The sequence below is a fragment of the Mustelus asterias genome, chromosome 9 (assembly GCF_964213995.1).
Source record: "Mustelus asterias chromosome 9, sMusAst1.hap1.1, whole genome shotgun sequence".
In the NCBI taxonomy this organism is placed as follows: Eukaryota; Metazoa; Chordata; class Chondrichthyes; order Carcharhiniformes; family Triakidae; genus Mustelus; species Mustelus asterias.
This window is the reverse complement of record NC_135809.1, coordinates 6,144,888-6,170,534: the sequence shown is the minus strand read 5'-3', so window position 1 is coordinate 6,170,534 and position 25,647 is coordinate 6,144,888. Positions and strand designations below refer to the sequence as shown.

The window sequence follows — 25,647 nt, the reverse complement described above, 5'->3', positions numbered from 1 at the left end:
ACAAAACCAAAGTATGTATTCAGTTGGTCACCATTTCTTTGTTCTCTATTATAAATTCCCCTGTTTCTGACTGCAGATTCATCTCTTTTTAAAAGTTATTGGTCCCTTTCAGGATCCTAACATCTGGAATTGATTCCCGAAACCTCACCACCTTTAAATCATTCCTTAAAATCTACCTGTTTGATGAGGTTTTTGGTCACCTGGCCCAACTGCTGCACATACAGCTCAGTCTCAAAGTGTGTTTGATTTACACTCGGGACACTTTAGTGCATTAAAGTTGCCATTGTAAACAGAGATTGCTGATGCCACAAAAAGGGCAAAGAGTAAAAGGCACTCAGAATCGGTACAAAGAGACCATGTGGCCCATCAGAGCTATAGTTTAAAGTTTATTTATTAGTGTCACAAGTCGGCTTACATTAACACTGCAATGAAGTTACTGTGAAAATCCCCCAGTCACCACACTCCGGCGCCTGTTCGGGTACACTGAGGGAGAATATAGGATGTCCAATGCGCCCTAACCAGCACGCCATTCGGACTGTGGGAGGAAACCGGAGCACTCGGAGGAAACCCACGCAGACACGGGGAGAACGTGCAGACTCCACACAGACAGTGGCCCAAGCTGGGAATTGAACCCGGGTCCCTGGAGCTGTGAGGCAGCAGTGCTAACCACTGTGCCAGCATCATGACATAGTACCATTCTCCTGCCTTTTCCCTGTCCCTCTGCGCATTGTTTCTATTCAAATAATCATCTAATTCCCTCCTAAGCGTGGGTTTCCTCCGGGTGCTCCGGTTTCCTCCCACAGACCAAAGATGTGCTGGTTAGGTTGATTGGCCATGCTAAAATTGCCGTTAGTGTCCTGAGATGCGTAGGTTGGAGGGATTAGTGGGTGGATATGGGAATAGGGCCTGGGTGGGATTGTGGTCGGTGCAGACTCGATGGGCCGAATGGCCTCCTTCTGTACTATAGGATTCTATGATTTCTATGATAAGCATCTTGATTGAACCTGTCTCCCCCACACTCCCTCAACCACTCTCTCTCCTCCAACCCCTCCGCAATGCCCACCCCCTCCCCCCTCCCTCCCCACTCCCTCGTCCCCACCCCCTCCCCACTCCCTCGTCCCCACCCCCTCCCCACTCCCTCGTCCCCACCCCCTCCCCACTCCCTCGTCCCCACCCCCTCCCCACTCCCTCGTCCCCACCCCCTCCCCACTCCCTCGTCCCCACCCCCTCCCCACTCCCTCGTCCCCACCCCCTCCCCACCCCCTCCCTCCCCACTCCCTCGTCCCCACCCCCTCCCCACTCCCTCGTCCCCACCCCCTCCCCACCCCCTCCCTCCCCACTCCCTCGTCCCCACCCCCTCCCCACCCCCTCGTCCCCACCCCCTCACCTCTACCGCCTGGATCGGTGCCGCCAGCGATCCCGCATCCAGATTCCCGAATTCCGCTTCCAGAAACTCCATGGCCCCCCGCGTGTCCGCTCCCCCAACCCGACCGGCCGGAACCCACTCCCTCGGCAAAACCGTCCGGCGGGAACCCCGGGCTCCGGGACAAACGGTCCGGCCCCCTGGTTCCGCCCCCTTGCCCATTGGCCCCGCCCGTGACTCCGCCCCCTCCTTGCCCCGCCCCTATCCAGTCTCGGCCCCGCCCCATTCCCCGCCCGTGCCCTTGGTCCCCGCCCCCTGCACATTGGCCGCACCTCGGCCGTAGCCCCGCCCTCTCTCCGGCCTCGACCCGCCTCCAGGCCCCGAACACTGTCACTGCCTCCTGGCTCCGCCTCTTTGCTGGCCTGGGCCCCACCGCCTGGCCCCGACCCTTCCCAATGCCCCGCCCCCGAGCGCGCCCCAGGGCCCGCCCCAATGCCCCATGCCCCGCCCCAGGCCCCGCCCCAATACCCCAGGCCCCGCCCCTGGCCCCGCCCCCGCCGCAGTGGCGCGCTCCCTGTTCAGTGTGAGGGTGGAGCTGGGCAGCCAGTGCAGAGTGTTAGTGTCTGGGATATCTTTCCCATCCTGCTGTGTATTTCCCTGTTTCTATTCCCTCACTGCACCCTCTCACCGCTGAACCTGCAGCAATCAACGTTTCTTTTCAAATTAGAATCCCTACATTGCAGAAAATGGCCATTCAGCCCATCGAGCCTGTACTGTCCCTCTAACAGAGCATCCCCTCAAGGGCCACCCCGCGCCCAATCCCCATGACCTCACGTATCTGTCCCACTAATCCCCCCTAACCTGCCCACCCTGGGACACTCAGGGGCAATTTATCATGGCCAATAACCCTAACCTGAACATTTTTGGACTGTGGGAGGAAACTGGAGCACCCGGAGGAAACCCACGCAGACACGGGGAGAACGTGCAGACTCCACACAGACAGTGACCCAAGGCAGGAATTGAACCCGGGTCCCTGGCACTGTGAGGCAGCAGTGCTGACCGCTATGCCACCATGGTTTGATTCTCCTTATTTTGGAATCAAACTTGATGCAGCTGTGATCAAATATATTTCTGGAGGTTTCGTCATATGACTTGTCCCCACACTTCAGCCATTAATCACCCAACACGTCCATCCTTGTATGAATAGTAAATTACCGTGGATGCTGGAATCTGAAACCAAAGGAGAAAACGTTGGAAAATCTCAGCAGGTCTGGCAGCATCTGTAAGGAGAGAAAAGAGCTGACATTTTGAGTCCAGATGACCCTTTGTCAAAGTTGACAATGTCCATTCTTGTGACACACGGCCTTCCTACCCCAATCAGAAAGCAAAAAGACTCATTACCCAGTTGGAAGTTGCTTGACCATCACTCAAACTTCCTTTTTTCCCCTCATCTGCAATATCTGGAAAAGAGAAATGCTCAAAGAAATGAGGATAAAAACAATCATTATTTTAATGTCCTGGTGACTTTTCTCACACACAGCAGCGTGTTGGAGATTAATCTTCAATTCCTGGAGGATCCCAGCCAATCCTGGAGGGTTGGTAACCCTATTTCGAATCCTAAAATAATTACTACCTCCAGTTAAACATTCGCCCCTTGGAACATGTTGAGCTTATCCAACTCCCATATGAAAGTTACAGTTGATCTTGAATCTCCCATCCATTGACTCCATGATGTGGGGATGCCGGGGTTGGACTGGGGTGGGTATGATAAGAAGTCTCACAACACCAGGTTAAAGTTCAACAGGTTTATTTGGAATTACGAGCTTTCGGAGCGCTGCTCCTTCATCAGGCGAGTATTGTGATGTTGGACTGTTGGATTTTAACCTGCTGTTGTTGAGACTTCTTATTGAAATAGTAGATGAGGGATGTTGGTGTAAGAGGAAATTTCTCAGGTATCCCCAGGTGTGTTCTGTACTTGTTGAACCTCATTCAACCAATACATAGACTGTGAAAGACGGTACGGACTGGTGTTGTGAGACTTCTTATTGAAATGCAAGATGAGAGATGTTGGCGTGTTACTTGTGAATTTATTATTAGCAGTGGTTTCAGTCCTCAGTGTCCATAACACAGTAAAAATAACGGCATGGTATCAGTAACAGGGATTAGTGTTTAATTTTGGATGGTGGTCTTATTATGATATACAATTACTGAAAGAGTACATCCAGCTTCCATCTGACACAGTTAGTCTGGCATGTGTAACTTGATCGGTTCTTGATACCTCCCAGTTACTGGCTGGAATGACAGTGACATTGAGTCATTAAACTCTGCTGAGGCCACAACGAGAGAATTGTGTTCAGTTCCGGTCACCACACTTCAGGAAGGATGTGAGGGTCCTTGGGAGGGACGCAGAGGGAATTTACCGGAAGGGTTTCACAGATGAGGGGGTTTAGTTACAAGGTTGGGATGGAAAGGCTGATGTTGTTAAAATTTCATAGACTCAGAGTCATAGACAGCACAAAAAGAGACCCTTCGGCCCATCATGATGTTCTCCTTCAAGCAAAGGAGACTGAGAGGAGATTTGTTCCAGGCGCACGAGATTAAAATAAAGGTAGACAGGAAAAAAAACATCTTCGCATTAGCGGATGGTATGAGGACTCAGAGACACAGATTTAAGGTTTTGGGAAAGATATACAGGGGAAGGTGAGGAGGAATTCTTTCATATACCACATGGGAACGACCATGAACTCACTGCCCACCAGGGTGGTGGGAACAGCAACAATTTCAAAAAGAAAATCAATGGACGCTGGGAAAAAATAAAATTGCATGGCTATGGGAATCGAACAGAGGTGTGGAACTGACCGGGTTACTCTGCAGTGAGCTGACATGGATTTCATGGGCTGAATGGCCTCCTTCTGTGCTGTAAATGACTCCAGAATAGCATGAAGGAAGCCATTCGGCCCATTAAACCCATACTGCACTTCTGGGCAGGAAAGCCAGTTAGCCCCATCTCTGCTCTGTCTCTGAACAAATTCATCTCCACTCGAGCATCCATCCAATTTACTTTCAAGTCCCCACGTCCACCGTCCTCCGAGACTGTGAGTTCCAGATTGGCGCAAAGTATCTCTTCCTCACCGGAGGCGATTATCTGGCAGCGACATTGATGCCAGGTTTGCGGCTGACACAAAAAGAATGGGTTCCCATTGGTGGAAGGCTCGAGAACGAGAGGACACGGGCATTGGTGAAAGAACGTAAGGGGGCTGAGCAAAGATATTTAGGCAGCGGATGGTTCTGGTCTGAATGCACTGCTGGAGGGGGTGGGGGCAGGGCCAATCACGGTGGCACAGTGGTTAGCACTGCTGCCTAACAGTGCCAGGGACCCGGGTTCAATTCCTGGCTCAGGTCACTGTCTGTGTGGAATTTGCACGTTCTTCCCATGTCTTCATGGGTTTCCTCCGGGTGCTCCGGTTTCCTCCCATGGTCCAAAGATGTGCGGGTTAGGTTGATTGGCCATAATAAATTGACCCTTAGTATCAGGGGGATTAGCAGTGTTAATATGTGGGGTGACGGGAATAGGGCCTGGGTGGAATTGTGGTCGGTGCAAACTTGATGGGCCGAATGGCCTCCTTCTGCACTGCAGGGATTCTATGATGGCTTTCAAGAGGGAATTGGATATGCAACTGGAGACGCAAGGCTACTGGGAAAGGGCAGGGATGTGGAACTAGCCGAATGGCACTTGCAGAGGGTGGGAACATACTTGATGGGCCGAATGGCTTCCTTCAGTGCTGTAAATTCTATGGTTCTGCAACAAGTCAAAACTTGCAACTCCCACCGCAATCAACTGGGCAGGGAAGTGGAAAATGATAGTGAACGGGAGCCAGCACGGAGATTCGAGAAAATTTACCAAAATCCTGCAGCTCTTCAATAGGGATAGACAGAGGGAAGGTGGTGTTTCACTTGTAGCCACATATCAATCCAATCCCCAATTCAGGGGGAACTGCTGTAACCAGAGAGCTGTGAGAATGTGGAACACACCATGGCTGCGAGTGGTTAAGTAAATAACAGACACATTATAGAGGAAGCTGGATAAACACCAAGGGAGAAAGTAACAGGATATGCTGATAGGGTTACACAAAGAGGATTCAGAGGAGACTCACATGAAACATAAACACTAGCAGAGAGCAGGTGGGCTGAATGGCCACAACTGAGGGAGTGCCGCCCTGTCAGAGGGTCAGTCCGGAGGGAGGGCCGCCCTGCCAGAGGGTCAGTCCGGAGGGAGGGCCGCCCTGCCAGAGGGTCAGTCCGGAGGGAGTGCCACCCTGCCAGAGGGTCAGTCCGGAGGGAGTGCCGCCCTGCCAGAGGGTCAGTCCGGAGGGAGTGCCGCCCTGTCAGAGGGTCAGTCCGGAGGGAGGGCCGCCCTGCCAGAGGGTCAGTCCGGAGGGAGGGCCGCCCTGCCAGAGGGTCAGTCCGGAGGGAGTGCCACCCTGCCAGAGGGTCAGTCCGGAGGGAGTGCCGCACTGTCAGAGGGTCAGTCCGGAGGGAGTGCCGCCCTGTCAGAGGGTCAGTACTGAGGGACTGCCGCACTGTCAGAGGGTCAGTACTGAGGGAGTGCCACACTGTCAGAGGGTCAGTACTGAGGGACTGCCGCACTGTCAGAGGGTCAGTACTGAGGGAGTGCCGCCCTGTCAGAGGGTCAGTACTGAGGGACTGCCGCACTGTCAGAGGGTCAGTACTGAGGGAGTGCCACACTGTCAGAGGGTCAGTACTAAGGGAGTGCCGCCCTGTCAGAGGGTCAGTACTGAGGGACTGCCGCACTGTCAGAGGGTCAGTACTGAGGGAGTGCCACACTGTCAGAGGGTCAGTACTGAGGGAGTGCCGCCCTGTCAGAGGGTCAGTACTGAGGGACTGCCGCACTGTCAGAGGGTCAGTACTGAGGGAATGCCACACTGTCAGAGGGTCAGTACTGAGGGAGTGCTGCACTGTTACAGCTGCCTTTTTCTGGCTGGGTGCTGTCCCAGCACTCAGCCTGACTGCCCTGATGGATGTAAAAGACAGAGAGGTTGATTCAAAGAGACAAGAGTCCCAATGTGTGAGCTAACCTTTCCCGTTCAACCAACTCCACAAAAACAGAGTCAAACTGGGCAGTCATCAGTTTTGCTGTTGTGGGATCTTACTGTGCACTATGTCGTCGTATTAGTGGTTTGAAAACTAGCTGTGCAGTACTTTGAGCTGTTCTCAGGAGTGGAGATATAACAATGAAGGAAAGTTATTACATCTTAGCAGATTACAGTCCCAAAACCTCAAACAACTGTGTAGAAATAAAGCAAAAATCAAGTTTAATATGTTTATAGCAAACTTTATTCAAGTTTATAAAAAGGTGAACTTGCATTGCAGAATTGGGAAGCGTTAATATTTGCAGAGTAAACTTTAGTCAAATACGTATTGCATAATTCTGCTGAACTTTAAGGAATGAAAGCTGGCTGACGCCAAACAGCAACAATAACAAGAACTCCTGTATTAGTTTATTTATCTGTGTCACAAGTAGTTATGAAGTTACTGTGAAAATCCCCTAGTCGCTACACTCCGGTGCCTGTTCGGGTACACTGAGGGAGAATTTAGTATGGCCAATGCACTTAACCAGCACGTCTTTCAGACACTGGGAGGAAATTGGAGCACCCGGAGGAAACCCACGCAGACACGGGGAGAACTTGCAGACTCCCGCACAGACAGTGATCCAAGCCGAGAATCGAACCCAGGTCCCTGGCGCTGTGAAGCAGCAGTGCTAACCACTGTGCCATCGTGCCGTGTATTAGTTAGTGCTCGGGACAAGAGGATAAAACTTTCAATAGCCGAACTGTGTTTATCAACATTTCACTTACTCCAATATTCTCTAAAGTTACTCAGGAATTAACCCTTTCAGATTAACATACACAACACAACTGCTGTGTTCAGGGTTCCAGGAAAACAAAGATTAAACTTTAACAGGAGTGAAGCTTCTTTTTTCAAACTCAAACATTGAAATATGAAATTGAGCCAGGAGTGTGAGACACAGGCACATCCGGTTAAAATAAAAACAGAACATTTTATAAAGCAGTATGTTTTCTGAAAGAGCCTCAGTGAAGATTGTCAAACAAGTATTGACATTTTTAAAAAAATCTGATTCAGGAGTGAGGATTGGAGGGTCCTGGGAGTGTAACAGGAGCAGATCCGCTGTGCAGAGGGATGATTTCAGGATTTTCAAAATCCCAAGTTTTGGGTTGGAGCAAGCCTAATCACCCCCACCCCAGCTCGAAGTGAACCCCAAACACCTTTAAGCACAGGTCTTTCAGCAAAACATCCAAAAACTAAACTTCAGACACCGATTCGAACCTCAGCAACTCTCGGGAGGTTCAGCGTGCAAGGTGATAAGTTACTGAAAAAGGTCTGATCAGGAGGGCAGTTTACACGATAACCAACTCCGATATTGGAGTCAAAAACCTCTCTGTTTCTGAACAGGAAGGGAACTCCCTCTGAGCTTCATTCACCCTCACTCCATCTCGAACTCCGGGAACAGCTCCATAAGAAAAAGTTTAAGGCACTGTACTTTCACCTCAGTGACTGAGAAAGGGTCAAAGGGGACCAGATAAAAGACCACACAAACATACATAAAACTTGAGTTAGTTTTAAAAGGCCAACTGAAATATCAAAAAGTGTGCGCTTTCTAAATGGTTTGAACTGCAGAAGTTTTAAGTTCAAACACAGTACAAATAATTCCATTAATATTAGTACACAGACTATGGAACAAATCATACAGATTATCAAAATAGGGTTAACCCTTAAATCATTGACTACTTCATTGGTTAAAGCAGATAAATTACATGAAGCTAAAAGCAAATGCTTGCCAACAGCTAGAAACACAAACTAATTAATCGCCGTAGGTCTGTTTCAGATTGGCGAAACCTCGGGGGGAATTTTACCGGCATGTCCGCCCGAGGTTCGCACGATTCCGCCCGAGGCCAACGGAGAATGCCGCGCTCCAAACCGCGCCCGTCCCCGGAATCAGGGCAGGCCTGCCGGTAAAATTCTGGCGCTCGTGTGTGGAATTGAGAGAGAACAAATTTCTCCCAGTTCACAATCATGCCCGAGTTTCACATTCAATCTGAAAACGTTCGGTCGCTGGGTCAGATAAAGCACTGATTTCACTTGAAGTGAAATAAATATTTCTAATCCAGCTGGTTACGGAGGGTTAGCAGGAGTCTGATTGTACTCTAACAGAAATTAAAACATGGTTTTATTAACGTGAGTGGCGGCGGGTGACCCTAAATTTTCTTAAAACTTCACAGAATTTACAAAGACTTTACTAATTTATACTGCAGTTTCAGAACTGCAGCATTATTTAAAAAAGGACTGGTAAAATAAAATATTAAATTCAAACAGCCAGCCTTGTCGTTTAAGAAGATATTGTGTGGAATGTGTTGATTATTAGAAGCGTGAGGCACTTAGACAACTTTGGAAACGAGTTCCACGCCGAACGTTATCCCAGAGATAAAAGGGCAAATGGATTTTTAACTCGGAGGCTGGTTCCGAGCTGTCTTTCACACAGCAACAAATCAATTCGATAAAAGCAAAAAACAGCGGAAGCCTGAAAATCTGAAGTAAAAACACAGAGCTGGAAAATCTCACCGGGTCTGGCAGCATCGGAGGAGAGAGAAACAGAGTTAACTTTGAGTCCAACATGACCCAGTTCCGAATAAGAGTCACATTGGGCTTGAAAGGTTGGGATTTTTTTTTTTACAGCCTCACTCATCCCGGAACCGTAAGATCCTTTCCATTGTCCGTCCCTCTCCCATTCTGATTCCCGTGGCGGGCAGGGCAGTAAAACTCTAGCTGTTAACTCTGTTTCTCTCTCCACAGATACTGCAAGACGGGATGAGTTTTTCCAGCACTTCTAACAAATTAATTAATTAACTGAGGTCTTTGCAAAACATGTAGTAATTTAGTGCACAGCCTACAGCGACTTGAAGAATACACAACCATACAAAAACAGCCTGCATATTGGACGGATGCTAACTGAGCAGATTGGGCAGTACACCAGCACTGCCGCGGGTTCACTCCAAGGGTGTGTTGTTGCTGCTGAGCAGGACGGGGTAGGAGGTCCCGATGTACTTCCCGTGGCGATACACGACGATTTGCAAATGGTATTCGTCCACCATCACCAGCTCCCGGGAGACCTTGGCTTGCGACTGGAGGAAGCAGATAGTGTAGACGGCAAACTCAAACTCGGGACTCACTCCGATAAACGAGCTGCCCACTGGTTTCACCATCTCCTTCCAGCTGAACTGAAGGGTCAAGACGTGGTCATCTTCATCAGGCTGTGAAAACCCAGTAAAAGGAAACAAAATTCAATTAGATTCTACTTGATAACGGACACAAACCCAAACCCACAGATTGGGTTTGTACTCGTTGGAATTTAGAAGGCTGAGGGGGGATCTTATAGAGACCTATAAGGTAATGAAGGGGCTGGATAGGGTAGAGGTGGAGAGATTCTTTCCACTTAGAAAGGAAGCTAGAACTAGAGGGCACAGCCTCAAAATAAAGGGGGGTAAGTTTAGGACAGAGTTGAGGAGGAACTTCTTCTCTCAGAGGGTGGTGAATCTCTGGAATTCTCTGCCCACTGAAGTGGTGGGGGCTACCTCGTTGAATATGTTTAAATCACGGATAGATGGATTCCTGATCAGTAAGGGAATTAGGGGTTATGGGGATCAGGCAGGTAAGTGGAACTGATCCACTTCAGATCAGCCATGATCTTATTGAATGGCGGGGCAGGCTCGAGGGGCTAGATAGAACATAGAACATAGAAAGCCACAGCACAAACAGGCCCTTCGGCCCACAAGTTGCGCTGATCATATCCCTACCTCTAGGCCTATCTATAGCCCTCAATCCCATTAAATCCCATGTACTCATCCAGAAGTCTCTTAAAAGACCCCAACGGGTTTGCCTCCACCACCACCGACGTCAGCCGATTCCACTCACCCACCACCCTCAGTGAAAAACTTACCCCTGACATCTCCTCTGTACCTACCCCCCAGCACCTTAAACCTGTGTCCTCTCGTAGCAACCATTTCAGCCCTTGGAAATAGCCTCTGAGAGTCTACCCTATCCAGACCTCTCAACATCTTGTAAACCTCTATCAGGTCACCTCTCATCCTTCGTCTCTCCAGGGAGAAGAGACCAAGCTCCCTCAACCTATCCTCATAAGGCATGCCCCCCAATCCAGGCAACATCCTTGTAAATCTCCTCTGCACCCTTTCAATGGCTTCAACATCTTTCCTGTAATGAGGTGACCAGAACTGCGCGCAGTACTCCATGTGGGGTCTAACCAGGGTCCTATAAAGCTGCAGCATTATCTCCCGACTCTTAAACTCAATCCCTCGATTAATGAAGGCTAGTACGCCGTACGCTTTCTTGACCGCATCCTCCACCTGCGAGGCCGATTTAAGAGTCCTATGGACCCGGACCCCAAGGTCCTTCTGATCCTCTACACTGCTAAGAATGGTACCCTTCATATTATACTGCTGCTTCATCCCATTGGATCTGCCAAAATGGATCACTACACACTTATCCGGGTTGAAGTCCATCTGCCACTTCTCCGCCCAGTCTTGCATTCTATCTATGTCTCGCTGCAACTTCTGACATCCCTCCAAACTATCCACAACACCACCTACCTTGGTGTCGTCAGCAAACTTACCAACCCATCCCTCCACTTCCTCATCCAGGTCATTTATGAAAATGACAAACAGCAAGGGTCCCAGAACAGATCCCTGGGGCACTCCACTGGTCACTGACCTCCATGCAGAGAAAGACCCCTCCATAGCCACTCTCTGCCTTCTGCAGGCAAGCCAGTTCTGGATCCACAAGGCAACAGCCCCTTGGATCCCATGCCCTCTCACTTTCTCAAGAAGTCTTGCATGGGGGACCTTATCGAACGCCTTGCTGAAGTCCATATAGACCACATCCACCGCTCTTCCTTCGTCAATGTGTTTGGTCACATTTTCAAAGAACTCAACCAGGCTCGTAAGGCACGACCTGCCCTTGACAAAGCCGTGCTGACTACTTTTGATCATACTAAACTTCTCTAGATGATCATAAATCCTGTCTCTCAGGATCCTCTCCATCAACTTACCAACCACTGAGGTTAGACTCACCGGTCGGTAATTTCCCGGGCTGTCCCTGTTCCCTTTCTTGAATATAGGGACCACATCTGCAATCCTCCAATCCTCCGGAACCTCTCCCGTCTCCATCGATGATGCAAAGATCATCGCCAAAGGCTCCGCAATCTCCTCCCTCGCCTCCCACAGTAACCTGGGGTACATCCCATCCGGTCCCGGCGACTTACCAACCTTGATGCCATTCAATAGTTCCAACACATCCTCTTTCTTTATGTCCACATGCTCGATCCTTTCTGTCCACCGCAAACCAGCAGTACAACCACCCAGATCCCTTTCCACCGTGAATACCGAGGTAAAGTATTCATTAAGCACCTCCGCCATTTCTAACGGTTCCGCACAAACTTTTCCCCCTTCACCTTTTAAGGGTCCTATGCCTTCACATCTCATCCTTTTACTCTTGACATATTTGTAGAAAGCCTTGGGATTCTCCTTAATCTTACCCGCCAAGGTCTTCTCATGACCCCTTCTCGCTCTCCTAATTTCCTTCTTAAGCTCCTTCCTACATCCCGTATACTCCTCTAAATCCTTAACACCTCCTAGCTCTCTGAACCTTCTGTACGCCTCTCTTTTCTTATTCACCAGGTTCATCACAACCTTCGTGCACCACGGTTCCCGTACCCTACCAACACCCCCCTGTCTCATCGGAACGTTGTCATGCAGAGCTCCAGACAAACATTCCTTGAAAATCCTCCACTTTCCTTCGGTACTTTTCCCCAAGAATGCCTCCTTCCAATTTACCCGTCTAATTTCCTCCCTGATGACACTGTATTTCCCTTTACTCCAGAGAAACACTTTCCTAGCCTGCCTGATCCTATCTCTTTCCAATGCTATCGTGAAGGAGATAGAATTATGATCGCTATCCCCAAGATGCTCACCCACCGAGAGATCCTCCACCTGTCCAGGTTCATTAGCCAGCACCAGATCAAGTACAGCCTCTCCTCTAGTAGGCTTATCCACATACTGTGTCAGGAAACTCTCCTGGACACACCTAACAAACTCCTCTCCATCCAAACCCCTAGCCCTAGGGATATTCCAATCTATGTTTGGGAAATTAAAATCTCCCATCACGACAACTCTGTTATTCCTACATCTCTCCAGGATCTGTTTCCCCATCTGCTCCTCAACATCTCTGTTACTATTGGGCGGCCTATAGAAAACACCCAGCAAAGTTACCGACCCCTTCCTGTTCCTAACCTACTCCTGCTCCTATTTCTTATGTTCTTAATAATATAAAGTTTATTTATTAGTCACAAGTAGGCTTACACTAACACGGCAATGAAGTAACTGTGAAAATCCCCGAGTCGCCACACTCCGGTGCCTGTTCGGGTACACTGAGGGAGAATTTAGCATAGCTAATGCACCTAACCAGCACGTCTTTCGGACTGTGGGAGGAACCGGAGCACCCGGAGGAAACCCACGCAGACACACTGAATCATGCAGTGCAGAAAGAGGCCATTTGGCCCATCGAGCCTGCACTGACAACAATCCCACCCAGGCCCTATCCTCGTAGCCTCATATATTTACCCTCCTGATCCCCCTGACACTAAGGGGCAATTTCGCATCTAACCTGCACAAATTTGGACTGTGGGAGGAAACCGGAGCACCCAGAGGAAACCCATGCAGACACGGGTAAAATCTGCAAACTCCACACAGTCACCCGAGGCCGGAATTGAACCCGGGTCCCTGGCGTTGTGAGGCAGCAGTGCTAACCACTCCGCCACCATGACACCCCATACTACCTCAGTATAAAATTCAAAATGCTTGTTTAAGCGCTGGTGGCGCTGCTGAGAGGGATCAGCTTGAATCTGCTCCTGTGGACAAGAGTGTGAATTCAGCAGCAGGGAAGCAGAAGATGAGTATGTTTCACCATCAACCCAATTGGAAGCAGTTGGAACGTATCTTGATTTGGCTAAAGATAAGCCGAGTGGGACAGGAAGGGACAGAGTTTACCGGTGATAGTGCAGAGTGAAAGGTCCATGCAGGGAATCATAGAATCCCTACAATGCGGAAGGGGGCCATTCAGCCCAAGGAATCTGCACTGACTCTGTCACTGAGTATCTTACCCAGGCCCTCTCCCCTGCCCTATCGACGTTACCCCACACATTTAGCATGGCCAATCCACCTACCCTGTAAGCGTGGAAGGAAACCGGAGCTCCCGGAGGAAACCCACCCAGACACAGGGAGAACGTGCAAACTCCACACAGACAGTGACCTAAGCCAGGAATCGAACCCAGGTCCCTGGAGCGGTGAGGCAGCAGTGCTAACCACTGTGCCACCGTGCCACCCAAACAATAGCAGCAAAAAAAAAAAATGAATTCACTTTATCTGCCTGTCAGAAGCATTTACAATAATCTTAAATGAACTAGTGGCACATAGAGGTACATGGTTTAGATCTAATCACCATCACAGAGACATGGTTACAAGGTGACCAAGGCTGGGAATCAAATATTCCATGGTACACAACATTGACAGGCAGAATGGGAAAGGAGGAGCGGTAGCCCTGACATAAGGAATGACACAAGAGCGTTAGTGAGAAAGGATCTTGGCTCAGAAAAATCAGGAAGTAGAATCAGTATGGGAGCAGAATAAGAATAACAAGGATCAGTAAAGGCTGGTCGGAACCCTGAACAGTAATAATTTCTACGGAAATAATTCAAAATGCTCAACAAAAATATGGTTCATTGAAAAACAAAAGCTCAGTGTGAAAGGTCGATCCAAGGTTCATTGAGGTGCTTAAGGGTAGTATCATAGAATCCCTACAGTGCAGAATGAGGCTGTTCAGCCCATCGAGTCTGCACCGACCACAATCCCACCCAGGCCCAATCCCCATAACCCTACATATTTACCCTGTTAGTCCCCCTGACACTAAGGGCAATTTAGCATGGCCAACCCCCCTAAACTACACATCTTTGGACTGTGGGAGGAAACCGGAGCACCCGGAGGAAACCCACGCAGACATGGGGGAGAACGTGCAAACTCCACACAGACAGTGACCCGAGTCCGGAATTGAACCCGGGTTCCTGGCGCTGTGAGGCGGCAGTGCTGACCACTGTGTCGCCCGAATCAGAATAAAAGGAGGTTGTATAATGTTGCAAAGAATAGCAGTAACTCTGAGGGTGGTGAGCATTTTAAAGAGCAGCAAGGGACCACCAGAAAGTTCATAAAAAGAGGGAAAAAATGGGCTATGCATGAGAACGAGCCAGGAATATATTCCAAAGACAACAACATCAGTAGATCAAGGGCTGCTGCTGCTCACACCTTGTTCTTGTCCTTCCTGGCCACAAAGCCTTTGTAATCAATGTGGTCGCGTTTCTCCTGCAGGTAGAACTGGACCCAGTTGTGCAGCCCCATAATCTCTCGACCTCGTTTGGTTTCTCCCACAAACACGTGTTCAAACCCTGAAGAATCTCTCCTGGAGAAGGCAAAGAGAAGCAATTAAAAAAAGCTGAGTATTAAAGTTTATTTGTTAGTGTCACAAGTAGGCTTACATTGACACTGCAATGAAGTTACTGTGAAAATCCCCTAGTCGCCACACTCCGGCGCCTGTTTGGGTACACTCAGGGAGAATTTAGCACGGCCAATGCACCTAACCAGCACGTCTTTCAGACTGTGGGAGGAAACCGGAGCACCCGGAGGAAACCCACGCAGACACGGGGAGAACGTGCAAACTCCACACAGGCAGTGACCCAAGCCAAGAATCGAATCCGGGTCCCTGGCGCTGTGAGGCAGCAGTGCTAACCACTGTGCCACCATGCCGCCCTAATTCAAATTCCCCTAGTTGCCGCAGTCCGGCGCCTGTTCGTGTCAATGCACCTAACCAGCACACCCTTCATATTGTGGGAGGAAACCAGAGCACCCGGGGGAAACCCGTGCAGACACGGGTTAGAACGTGCAAACTCCACACAGACAGCGACCCAAGCTGGGAATCGAACCCAGGTCCCTGGCGCTGTGAGGCAGCAGTGCTAACCACTGTGCCACCGTGCCGCAAATGATGACCACGAAACCATTGCCAAAAATATTTGTAAAAATCCACCTGGTTCGCTGATGACTTTTAGGGAAGGAAATCTGCCATTCTTACCCGGTCTGGCCTACATGTGACTCCAGATCCACAGCAATGTGGATACCATCAGGGATGGGCAATAATGCTGACCCAGCCAGTGATATCAACATCCCATGAATAAAAAACATGAGGTTATGGGGATAGGGCCTGGATGGGATTGTTGTCGGTGTAGATTCGATGGGCTGAATGGCCTCCTTCTGCACTGTAAGATTCTATTCTATGAATTTGAAACAGATGATTTGGGGTCTCTGCATTTGCATGGCCCAGCCACTGGGTGGCTACATATAAAGTCTCGTCTCAAAGCCCATATGGTCAATGTGAGGCTTTTCTAAGTCCAAATCAATCGGTTAAATGTCTTTAATCTATTCGATCACCAAACTCACAAAAAAAACGTTGCTCAGTCTGTTCACACATTTTGTTGTTTGCAGCCTGACAGCTTAGCATGGCGGAGTGTGCTTTTTAAAAAAAGGCTTGCCATTTATATAGCACCTTTCACAACCACCGGTGCCTTACAGCAAATTATGTACTTCTGAAACTCGCTGTTGTAACCTGGGACAAACGCAGCCAATTTGCGCACAGCAAGCTCCCACGATCAACAACATGATAACAACCAGATCACTTGTTTTTTGTGGTGTTGATTGAGGGATAAATGTTGGCCAGGACATCAGGGAAATCTGCCCAGCTTCTCTTCCAATAGTGCCACCTGGGAGGGCAGATGGGGCTTCAGTTTAATGCCTATTCTGAAAGACGGCATCTCTGACAGTGCGGTATTCCCTCAATACAGCACCGGAGTATCAGCTTCATTTTTGTACCCAAGTCCTGGAGTGGGACTTGAACCTGGGACTTTGAGACAAAGGTGAGAGTGTCACCAACTCAACTGGAGCAGAGAGTTTAAATTCAGTGAACTCTTAAATTAACCACTGACCAAAGATTTGTAGCTTGTTCCCCTCTCAGGTAGTTCCCAGAACTCCTTCGTTCGGCCAACTGCATCAGCAGCACAAACATCATCCTCCCCACCCCTCCCTCTCTGGACAGATAGTTGCCCCTTCCCCACTGTGAAAGCTTCAGAGTTTCCAGCCCCTCAAACCTTCCTGCGTACAGAGAGTTCACAACCCCCCTGCAGAATTTATCATTCAAGACAGACTCTCTTTTGCACTCCAGCCTGATACAGTTTGCTCTTCTGTCTCTTGTTCCCTTCACCGCCTCCCACCTCACCCCCTTCCCATCTGCCCATCCCCGGTCTACTCTCCTCACTATCACCCCCCTCCTCAATGCTCTGCTCCTCCCCTTCCTTCTGCCTCATACCAATTAACCCTCTGACCTTCCTTTACCTGAGGGTTACACAGTGATGACTCTCTGTATGGTGTCCATAAGGAATGCACTGCTAGAGGAGACAGTGGTGTAGTGGTATTGCCACTGGACTAGTCACCCAGAGACCCAGGGTAATGCTCTGGGGAACTGGGTTCAATTCCCACTGTGTCAGATGGTGAAATTTGACTGAAATTTTTTTAAAATCTAGAATTAATAGTCTAACTATGACCATTAAGCCATTGTCGATTGTTGTAAAATCCTATCTGGTTCACTAATGTCCTTCAAGGAAGGAAATCTGCCGTCCTTAGCCGGTGTGGCCTACATGTGACTCCACAGTAGAGCCACAGTAATGTGGTTGACTCTCAAATGACCTCTGAAAATGGTCTAGCAAACCATTCAGTTCAAGGTACAACTAGGGGAATGGCCAACAACTGCAGGCCTTGCCAGCGATGCCCACATCCCATGAATGAATAACACAAAAGAATGGAAAATGCTGCTACTGTACAGAGCTCAGCTTAAGGACGCTGATCATACCTACTGCAGGCAGATGTTAGAAATAGACTAAATTCTGTTAGACACTTTACTGTCGTAAACATACCCACGGTTTCCTCCTCGGGAATAAAGCTGAAACCAGATGTCGTACAGATGTTGCTTGAACTCCTGTGGGTTGGCCGACGTGAGACTTTTACTAGTGAGGTATTGGTGAGTTATCTGGAGAGAGAGAGCAATCGCGAGAGTCATGGCTAAAGTATTGGATTTAACAGTTACTGCTCAGTTTAATTTGCTGATTTGATTTATTATTGTCACATGCACTAATATACAGTGAAAAGTATTGTTTCTTGCGCGCTATACAGGCAAAGCATACTGTTCATAGAGAAGGACAGGACAGGGTGCAGAATGTAGTGTTACAGTCATAGCTAGGGTGTAGAGAAAGATCAACTTAATGCGAGGTAGGTCCATTCAAAAGTCTGACAGCAGCAGCAGGGAAGAAGCTGTCCTTGAGTCGGTTGGTACCTGACCTCAGACTTTTGTATCTTCTCAATTAATTGCAATGCAGACACCAGAGTGGTGGTGGTGAGTTTTAACCTAATTCAACCTGTAGGTAACTGACTGATGGGATCAACTGAACCTGACATCACTCTCCGTTACACAGTGGTTAGCACTGATCCGGTCTTGGTGGTTTCCTGCTGCATGGGTCATAGAAACATAGAAGATAGGAGCAGGAGGAGGCCATTCGGCCCTTCGAGCCTGCTCCGCCATTCATCACAATCAAAGCTGATCATCCAACTCAATAGCCTAATCCTGCTTTCTCCCCATAACCTTTGACCCCGTTCGCCCCGAGTGCTATATCCAGCCGCCTCTTGAATACATTCAATGTTTTGGCATCAACTACTTCCTGTGGTAATGAATTCCACAGGCTCACCACTCTCTGGGTGAAGAAATGTCTCCTCACCTCCACCCTAAATGGTCTACCCCCGAATCCTCAGATTGTGACCCCTGATTCTGGGACTCTTCCACCGTCGGGAATATCCTCCCTGCATCTACCCTGTCTAGTCCTGTTAGAATTTTATAAGTCTATGAGATCCCCACTCATTCGTCTGAACTCCAGTGAAAACAATCCTAACTTAGTCAATCTCTCCTCATACATCAGTCCCGCCATCCCTGGAATCAGCCTGGTCTGATTAAAAATTCACCCCCCAGCCAATCAGATACAACCAGCCACCTTCAAAACACGGATAAGAAGGACCAGCAGCAGATCGGGTTGTTGGGCTCAATGTCACAAAGCTCAAGGTTTATTTATTAGTGTCACAAATCGGCTTACACTAACACTGCAATGGAGTTGTTGTGAAAATCCCCTAGCTGCCACACTCTGGCGCCTGTTCGGATACAGTGAGGGAGAATTTAGCATTGCCAATGCACCCTAACCAGCACGTCTTTCGGACTGTGGGAGGAAATTGGAAGAAACCCACGCAGACACGGGGAGAACGTGCAGAGTCCGCACAGACAGTGACCCAAGCCGGAATCGAACCCGGGTCCCTGGCGCTGTGAGGTAGCAGTGCCAACCACTGTGGCGCCGTGCCGCCCATGAGCAGGCTACAACTGGTTACCCAATGGTTCATTTAACCCATGGTGTCAGACTGTGGGAGAAACCACAGCAGGAATAGCCGAAGAATTAAAAATAAAAACTTTGACAATTATTTGGTCAGGAACGTGATTGCGGATGGTTGGTACAAATATCCAACACTTTCAGGGCACGTGAAAGTGCTCGGACACCAGATCGGTGAAACTGAAGAATGCAGCCAAAGTTGTAACGCTTTATAAAAACTTCCTGGAGTTTGTATGAGTACTTTTAGTAACACAGAGAGATTTGGCAGGACTTTGCTTCAGGAAAGGAAGTTGGACTGTGGTCCACAACGGGGCACTTTGCACACAGCTTGTGAAAGCAGGAAGAAAAGTTTACATCGCTGAATTTCTATTCACTGGTCTACATACTGACAGCACTCACCTGCATGACCTTGGTCTCGAGAATCACATCGAGAAAGCGGCTGTTTTCAGCTCTCTCTTCCGGAGTCACGACCTCAGCAATTCCAGTTGACATCTCGTAGTTGTCCAGGAGGGCAGTGAAGGCTGTTCAAACAAACGATTAAATGTTAAAATTACGCGACTGTATGGAACAATTTACCAAAAGAATCACCTTTCAAAATACACAAAAAGCGCAACTAAGATATGTTTTAAAATTACACTGCTGGCAAAATCTAAAAGTAGAAGCAATGAAGTCCAAAGATGTGTGGGTTAGGTGGATTGGCCATGCTAAGTCGCCCCTTCGTGTCAGGGGGACTAGCTCGGGTAAATGCATGGGGTTATGGGGATAGGGCCTGGGTGGGATTGTGGTCGGTGCAGACTCGATGGGCCGAATGGCCTCCTTCTGAACTGTAGGATTCTATGATTCTATGAAGAAAGGCCCATTTGGGTCAGATAAATGTTGTGTGTGTGTGTGAATGAGAGCAGAGAATCCTGGCTCTTATGTTCTGAGAAAGCCACTCCCAGAGTGATATTGAAGAACTAGGTCAAGGGAAATCTAATCCACAGTGCAGTCAGTCTGCCTGGGAAAACAGCACAGATGCTGGAAAACTACAGCATGGACTCAGCGTGTGCTGAATGGTTCTGGAATGAAGCCACAATGCTGTAGTTAGTCTGTGGTCCTGCTCACAGTAAGTTGAAGAACATTAGACCATACACTGCACAATACATTATTCTGCTACCATGGAACAGTGCTCTTTTTAAAAATTCATTCATGGGTCATGGCCGTCGCTGGCTGGGCCAGTACTTATTGTCCATCTCTCGTTGCCCTTGAGGGCAGTTGAGAGTCAAACACATTGCTGTGGCTCTGGGGTCACGTCAGCCAGACCGGATAAGGACAGCAGATTTCCTTCCCTAAAGGAAGGGATTAGTGAACCAGATGGGTTTTTCCAACAATCGACAATGGTTTCATGGTCATCAGTAGATTCTTAATTCCAGATATTTTTTATTGAATTCAAATTCCACCATCTGCCATGGCGGGATTCGAACTTGGGTCCCCAGAACACTAGCTGAGTTTCTAGATTAATAATCAAGTGATAATACCACTGGGCCATCACCTCCCCCTCCACTAATTGGTCTGTTCCTTAACCACTGTCAACTCAGAGATCGGTGTGAGGTTAATTGTTGTTGGTGAGCAGCTTGGAATCCCTCGTAGAATCCCGAATCAGAGCCAGTTATCAAACAGAGTCAGAAGGAAAGCAGTGAACAGATCACGTCAGATCTACAAATTGAGATTCAATGATAAAACTGAATAAACCCAGATTCCCACTGTCAGCTATTGGATCATTTCCCAAACTGGGTTCCGGAGTACTCATCCAGAGTTTCCACGGTAGGTATACAGACGGTGGAGTAAAGTAAGTCGCATCCACCCTCAGCCGCAGAGGCTGGGGGTGGATGGGACCGAGGCTGGGAAGACAGGAGGGCTCTGAGGGGCAGATAGAGGGGTGTGTGTTTGTGCATGTCTGAGAGATGACGGAATGTGAGAGTGTGTGCGCGCACGCGCATGTGACCCGAGTGTACCTTTAAGAAATGTATTTTTTTTAAATCATGTTCTCTGCAGTTGTAAGCAGGCCTTTTGGTTTCATTTTTGACGGGCTGTCTGGTTAGAAGTCCTTTTATTGCTGCTTCAATGGCTTAAATGGGGTTTTGCGTATTGTTACTTTGGGCCTCAGATACTCTCTGGGATCTTTTATGACCTTGCATTGTGAGAGGGAAGATTGATTGAAAAGTCAAAGTCAGGCAGTTCCTGCCCAGAAAAATTCAAGGACTCACTTTCAGTTTTGGTTTTAGAGTCAGAAGGGGTTGAGGCAGGGACATTGACAACATTTAAAGGGCATTTGGACAGATACATGGATAGGAAAGGTTTAGGGGGATATGGGCCAAATGCAGGCAAATGGGGTTAGCTTAGATAGGCTTTTTGGTCGGCATGGACCAGTTGGAGCCGAAGGGCCCGTCTCTGTGCTGTAGATTCTATGATCCTATGTTGAACTATATTCTTAAATAAACTTTGTTTGATAAAAGCTCCCTAGTGGGTCGTTTGAATCATATCTGAAGTGAAACATCTCGTGCTTACCTGAGTAAATTCAAATTGCAAAATGTATGATCCAGGCGGACTCCAATTTGGAATTTCTGATCTGAACAAAACAGTGCGCGTGTGAGAGAGAGAAAGGAGCATGTGAGAGAGAGAGGGAGAGAGAGAGAGAATGGAGCATGAGAAGGAGAGAGAGAGAAAGGAGCATGTGAGAGAGAGAGGGAGAGAGAGAGAGAATGGAGCATGAGAAGGAGAGAGAGAGAAAGGAGCATGTGAGAGAGAGAGAGAGAGAAAGGAGCATGTGAGAGAGAGAGAGAGAAAAAGGAGCATGTGAGAGAGAGAGAGAGAGAGAAAAAGGAGCATGTGAGAGAGAGAGAGAGAGAGAATGGAGCATGTGAGAGAGAGGGAGGGAGAGAGAGAATGGAGCATGAGAAGGAGAGAGAGAGAAAGGAGCATGTGAGAGAGAGAGAGAAAAAGGAGCATGTGAGAGAGAGAGAGAGAGAGAGAGAGAAAGGAGCATGTGAGAGAGAGAGAGAGAGAGAGAATGGAGCATGTGAGAGAGAGAGAGAGAGAGAGAAAAAGGAGCATGTGAGAGAGAGAGAAAGGAGCATGTGAGAGAGAGAGAGAGAGAAAAAGGAGCATGTGAGAGAGAGGGAGGGAGAGAGAGAATGGAGCATGAGAAGGAGAGAGAAAGGAGCATGTGAGAGAGAGAGAGAGAGAGAGAATGGAGCATGAGAAGGAGAGAGAGAGAGAAAGAGGAGCATGTGAGAGAGAGGGAGAGAGAGAGAGAATGGAGCATGAGAAGGAGAGAGAGAGAAAGGAGCATGTGAGAGAGAGAGGGAGAGAGAGAGAGAATGGAGCATGAGAAGGAGAGAGAGAGAAAGGAGCATGTGAGAGAGAGAGAGAGAGAAAGGAGCATGTGAGAGAGAGAGAGAGAAAAAGGAGCATGTGAGAGAGAGAGAGAGAGAAAAAGGAGCATGTGAGAGAGAGAGAGAGAGAGAATGGAGCATGTGAGAGAGAGGGAGGGAGAGAGAGAATGGAGCATGAGAAGGAGAGAGAGAGAAAGGAGCATGTGAGAGAGAGAGAGAAAAAGGAGCATGTGAGAGAGAGAGAGAGAGAGAGAGAGAGAAAGGAGCATGTGAGAGAGAGAGAGAGAGAGAGAGAATGGAGCATGTGAGAGAGAGAGAGAGAGAGAGAAAAAGGAGCATGTGAGAGAGAGAGAAAGGAGCATGTGAGAGAGAGAGAGAGAGAAAAAGGAGCATGTGAGAGAGAGGGAGGGAGAGAGAGAATGGAGCATGAGAAGGAGAGAGAAAGGAGCATGTGAGAGAGAGAGAGAGAGAGAGAATGGAGCATGAGAAGGAGAGAGAGAGAGAAAGAGGAGCATGTGAGAGAGAGGGAGAGAGAGAGAGAATGGAGCATGAGAAGGAGAGAGAGAGAAAGGAGCATGTGAGAGAGAGAGAGAGAGAGAAAGGAGCATGTGAGAGAGAGAGGGGGAGAGAGAGAGAGAGAGAGAGAGGGAGGGAGAGAGGGAGGGAGAGAGGGAGGGAGAGAGGGAGAAAGGAGCATGAGAGAGAGAGGGAGAGAGAGAGAGAGAATGGAGCATGAGAGAGGGAGAGAGAGAAAGGAGCATGTGAGAGAGAGGGAGAGAGAGAGAAAAAGGAGCATGTGAGAGAGAGAGAGAGAAAAAGGAGCATGTGAGAGAGAGAGGGAGAGAGAGAGAGGGGGAGAGAGAGAGAGAGAGAGAGGGAGAGAGAGAGTGGGAGGGAGAGAGAGAGAGAGGGAGAGAGAGGGATAGAGAGAGAGAAAGGAGCATGTGAGAGAGAGAGGGAGAGAGAGAGAGAAAGGAGCATGAGAGAGAGAGGGAGAGAGAGAGGGAGAGAGACAGAGAGAGAGAGGGAGAGAGAGAGAGAGAATGGAGCATGAGAGAGGGAGAGAGAGAAAGGAGCATGAGAGAGAGGGAGAGAGAGAGAGAGTGTGTGCGTGCATGCTTTTAGGTGTGAGAGTGAGTGTGTACGTGTCTGGTATGAGAATCCAGCCCTCTATCGAGCAGTAAACAAATTTGTAAACAAAAGATCAACATCACTCTCCCATTCCAAACGACAAAAAGGTAAGACTTAAGTATTTGTTGAATAAGAAATCTTTTTAATTATAATAAATGTAAACATTTATTGATCGCTAATCGCTAGATGTTATTTTGTATGTGTGTACCTATTGTGCAATATCTGTTCTAACTCTTTAACATAATAAGAATGTTTTTAGGGGCTCCGTCACTTTTCTTGGGCAGCCAAAAGGATTCGGTGGCTGGAAAAGTTTGGGAAACTGTTATTGAATATTACATAATAAACTTGGGAACTTACCAGCAAAGGACTTGATTGTCCGTAAACGCTCCTCGTTCACGTAGGAGAAGAGTGGTCTGCGGGCATTGTCTTTTGCATTGTTACTTCCAGCAGGGACATAAGAGGCTTTACCCTGCGAGGGACACAGAGGCTGCTTTTACTGCAGGTCTCACAGCAGAAATAACCAATGTTACACAACACTGCACCTTCAAGCTCCACTCCAAGCCCCACCCTATCGCCGTTCCTTCACCGTCACAGAGCCTAAATCCTGGAATGCCATCCCTCACAGCATTGCGAGTGCACACAGACTGTAGCGGTACAAGGCAGCGGGTCACCACCGCCAAGGACAATTAGGGATGGGCAACAATGATCACATCTCACAAATGACAAACAAAACTGCTCTGGTTAAATCCCAATAGAAACAATGGTGTCCAACACCACGCTATACAAATCCCAACACGGCTAAAACACAGTTAACACATCAAACAACATTTTCAACCATAATTGTTAAAGATCCGGTTTAAAAAGATGCCAACCTGTACAGAGATCTGATAGTCTTTCCCAGGAAGAAGCCGATTTTCATCCGCTTTCCAAAGCTCATTCAGTATCTTGGAAAGATCCTCATTCATTGCCATTCTGGGAAATAGAAAGAGACAGCAAAAAATGAGATTCATCTTGTTTGGGGGATAAACTTTCTTGGGTTCCAGTCGTAACTTCCAGCTCTTTCCCCAACCAGAACCAAACACAGCAATAGTGCACTAACTGGGACTTGTTCTGCTATTAGAGCAGTCTTAGGACATCCCCAAAATGTTAGACCGCCAATCAAGTTCCTTTTCCAAAGCACAGTCACTGGCGTATTGTGAACAAATTGTATTAGCGATCAGTAAATAATTACAGAGGGATGTAACCTAGTGCAGAAAACACTCTAAAATGTAGGTTAGACCAGCCAAAACATCTGGGTTACAGATGCAGTGTCCTTCAATTCCTGACCGTGACACTTTTGGCTGAACTTCAGTTTATTCTTGGCGTGCAATCATCAGAACAGTTTTGGATTGTGTTGGGAATCTCTCCTCTCAACCCAATTCGAGACTCTCAAAATAAGTTGGAAATAATTTGGAATCACGAGCTTTCGGAGCTCTGCTCCTTCAACAGGTGATTCCAGGTGACTCACCTGATGAAGGAGCAGCGCTCTGAAAGCTCATGATTCCAAATCAATCTATTGGACTTTAACCTGGTGTAGTGAGCCTTCTTACTGTGCTCACCTCAGTCCAACGCCAGCATCTCCACATCCCGAAATAAAAGGCACTGGAGGAGACTTTTCAGCCCATCGGTTAATGAGTTCCTCGGTGAGGATTCGTACAGACTCATTGTGTGTTTGGCTTTGGCTCAAAGACTCTATCCACTTACCAGAGACGTCTGCGCAAGGATAATTTCAAAAAGCCATCTGCGCTGAGCAAGGCCAATTCCTTATGTCAGGTTTGCCCAAACTGGGTTCAGCAGCAGGCCCAGCTGATTAATACAATGTGAGTTTTCTGCTGTTTCCAGCTCATCCAATCGGAGGCTGTGTGTGCGTGCGAGCGAGAGATGGGAGCGAGCGAGAGATGGGAGCGAGTGTGAGATGGGAGCGAGTGTGAGAGTGCATGCGTGCACGTGAGAAAGATGAGAAGAAAGATTTGTTCCTTAAATGATCCCGTCCTTGAGATAATTGGAGATGTGGATAGATTCACAGAAACATAGAAGATAGGAGCAGGAGGCGGCCA

At 48.4% G+C, this 25,647-nt stretch overlaps 2 protein-coding genes across 3 annotated transcripts in view; both read right to left on the bottom strand.

The window, feature by feature from the left end:
* The window catches only part of polr3b (polymerase (RNA) III (DNA directed) polypeptide B), a 99,752-nt gene extending 98,172 nt beyond the window's left edge, over window positions 1-1,580 (bottom strand). Inside the window, exon 1 of the mRNA XM_078219562.1 lies at window positions 1,388-1,580. Within this exon, the coding sequence (XP_078075688.1) occupies window positions 1,388-1,459 (72 nt within the window). The 5' untranslated portion in view covers window positions 1,460-1,580. The remainder of the gene's footprint in view (window positions 1-1,387) is intronic.
* Window positions 1,581-6,702: 5,122 nt separating this feature from the next.
* The window catches only part of endouc (endonuclease, polyU-specific C), a 37,656-nt gene continuing 18,711 nt past the window's right edge, over window positions 6,703-25,647 (bottom strand). Inside the window, exons 2-7 of one of the 2 annotated variants that reach the window (XM_078219561.1) lie at window positions 24,424-24,523; window positions 23,909-24,020; window positions 19,446-19,567; window positions 17,538-17,650; window positions 14,827-14,980; window positions 6,703-9,711 (exon numbers count right to left, since the gene is read on the bottom strand). In XM_078219561.1, coding sequence (XP_078075687.1) covers window positions 9,448-9,711; window positions 14,827-14,980; window positions 17,538-17,650; window positions 19,446-19,567; window positions 23,909-24,020; window positions 24,424-24,522 — 864 coding nt within the window. In that variant the 5' untranslated portion in view covers window position 24,523 and the 3' untranslated portion in view covers window positions 6,703-9,447. Of the gene's footprint in view, window positions 9,712-14,826; window positions 14,981-17,537; window positions 17,651-19,445; window positions 19,568-23,908; window positions 24,021-24,423; window positions 24,686-25,647 lie in introns of those variants that run through there. The other variant, XM_078219559.1, reaches the window with a different exon arrangement.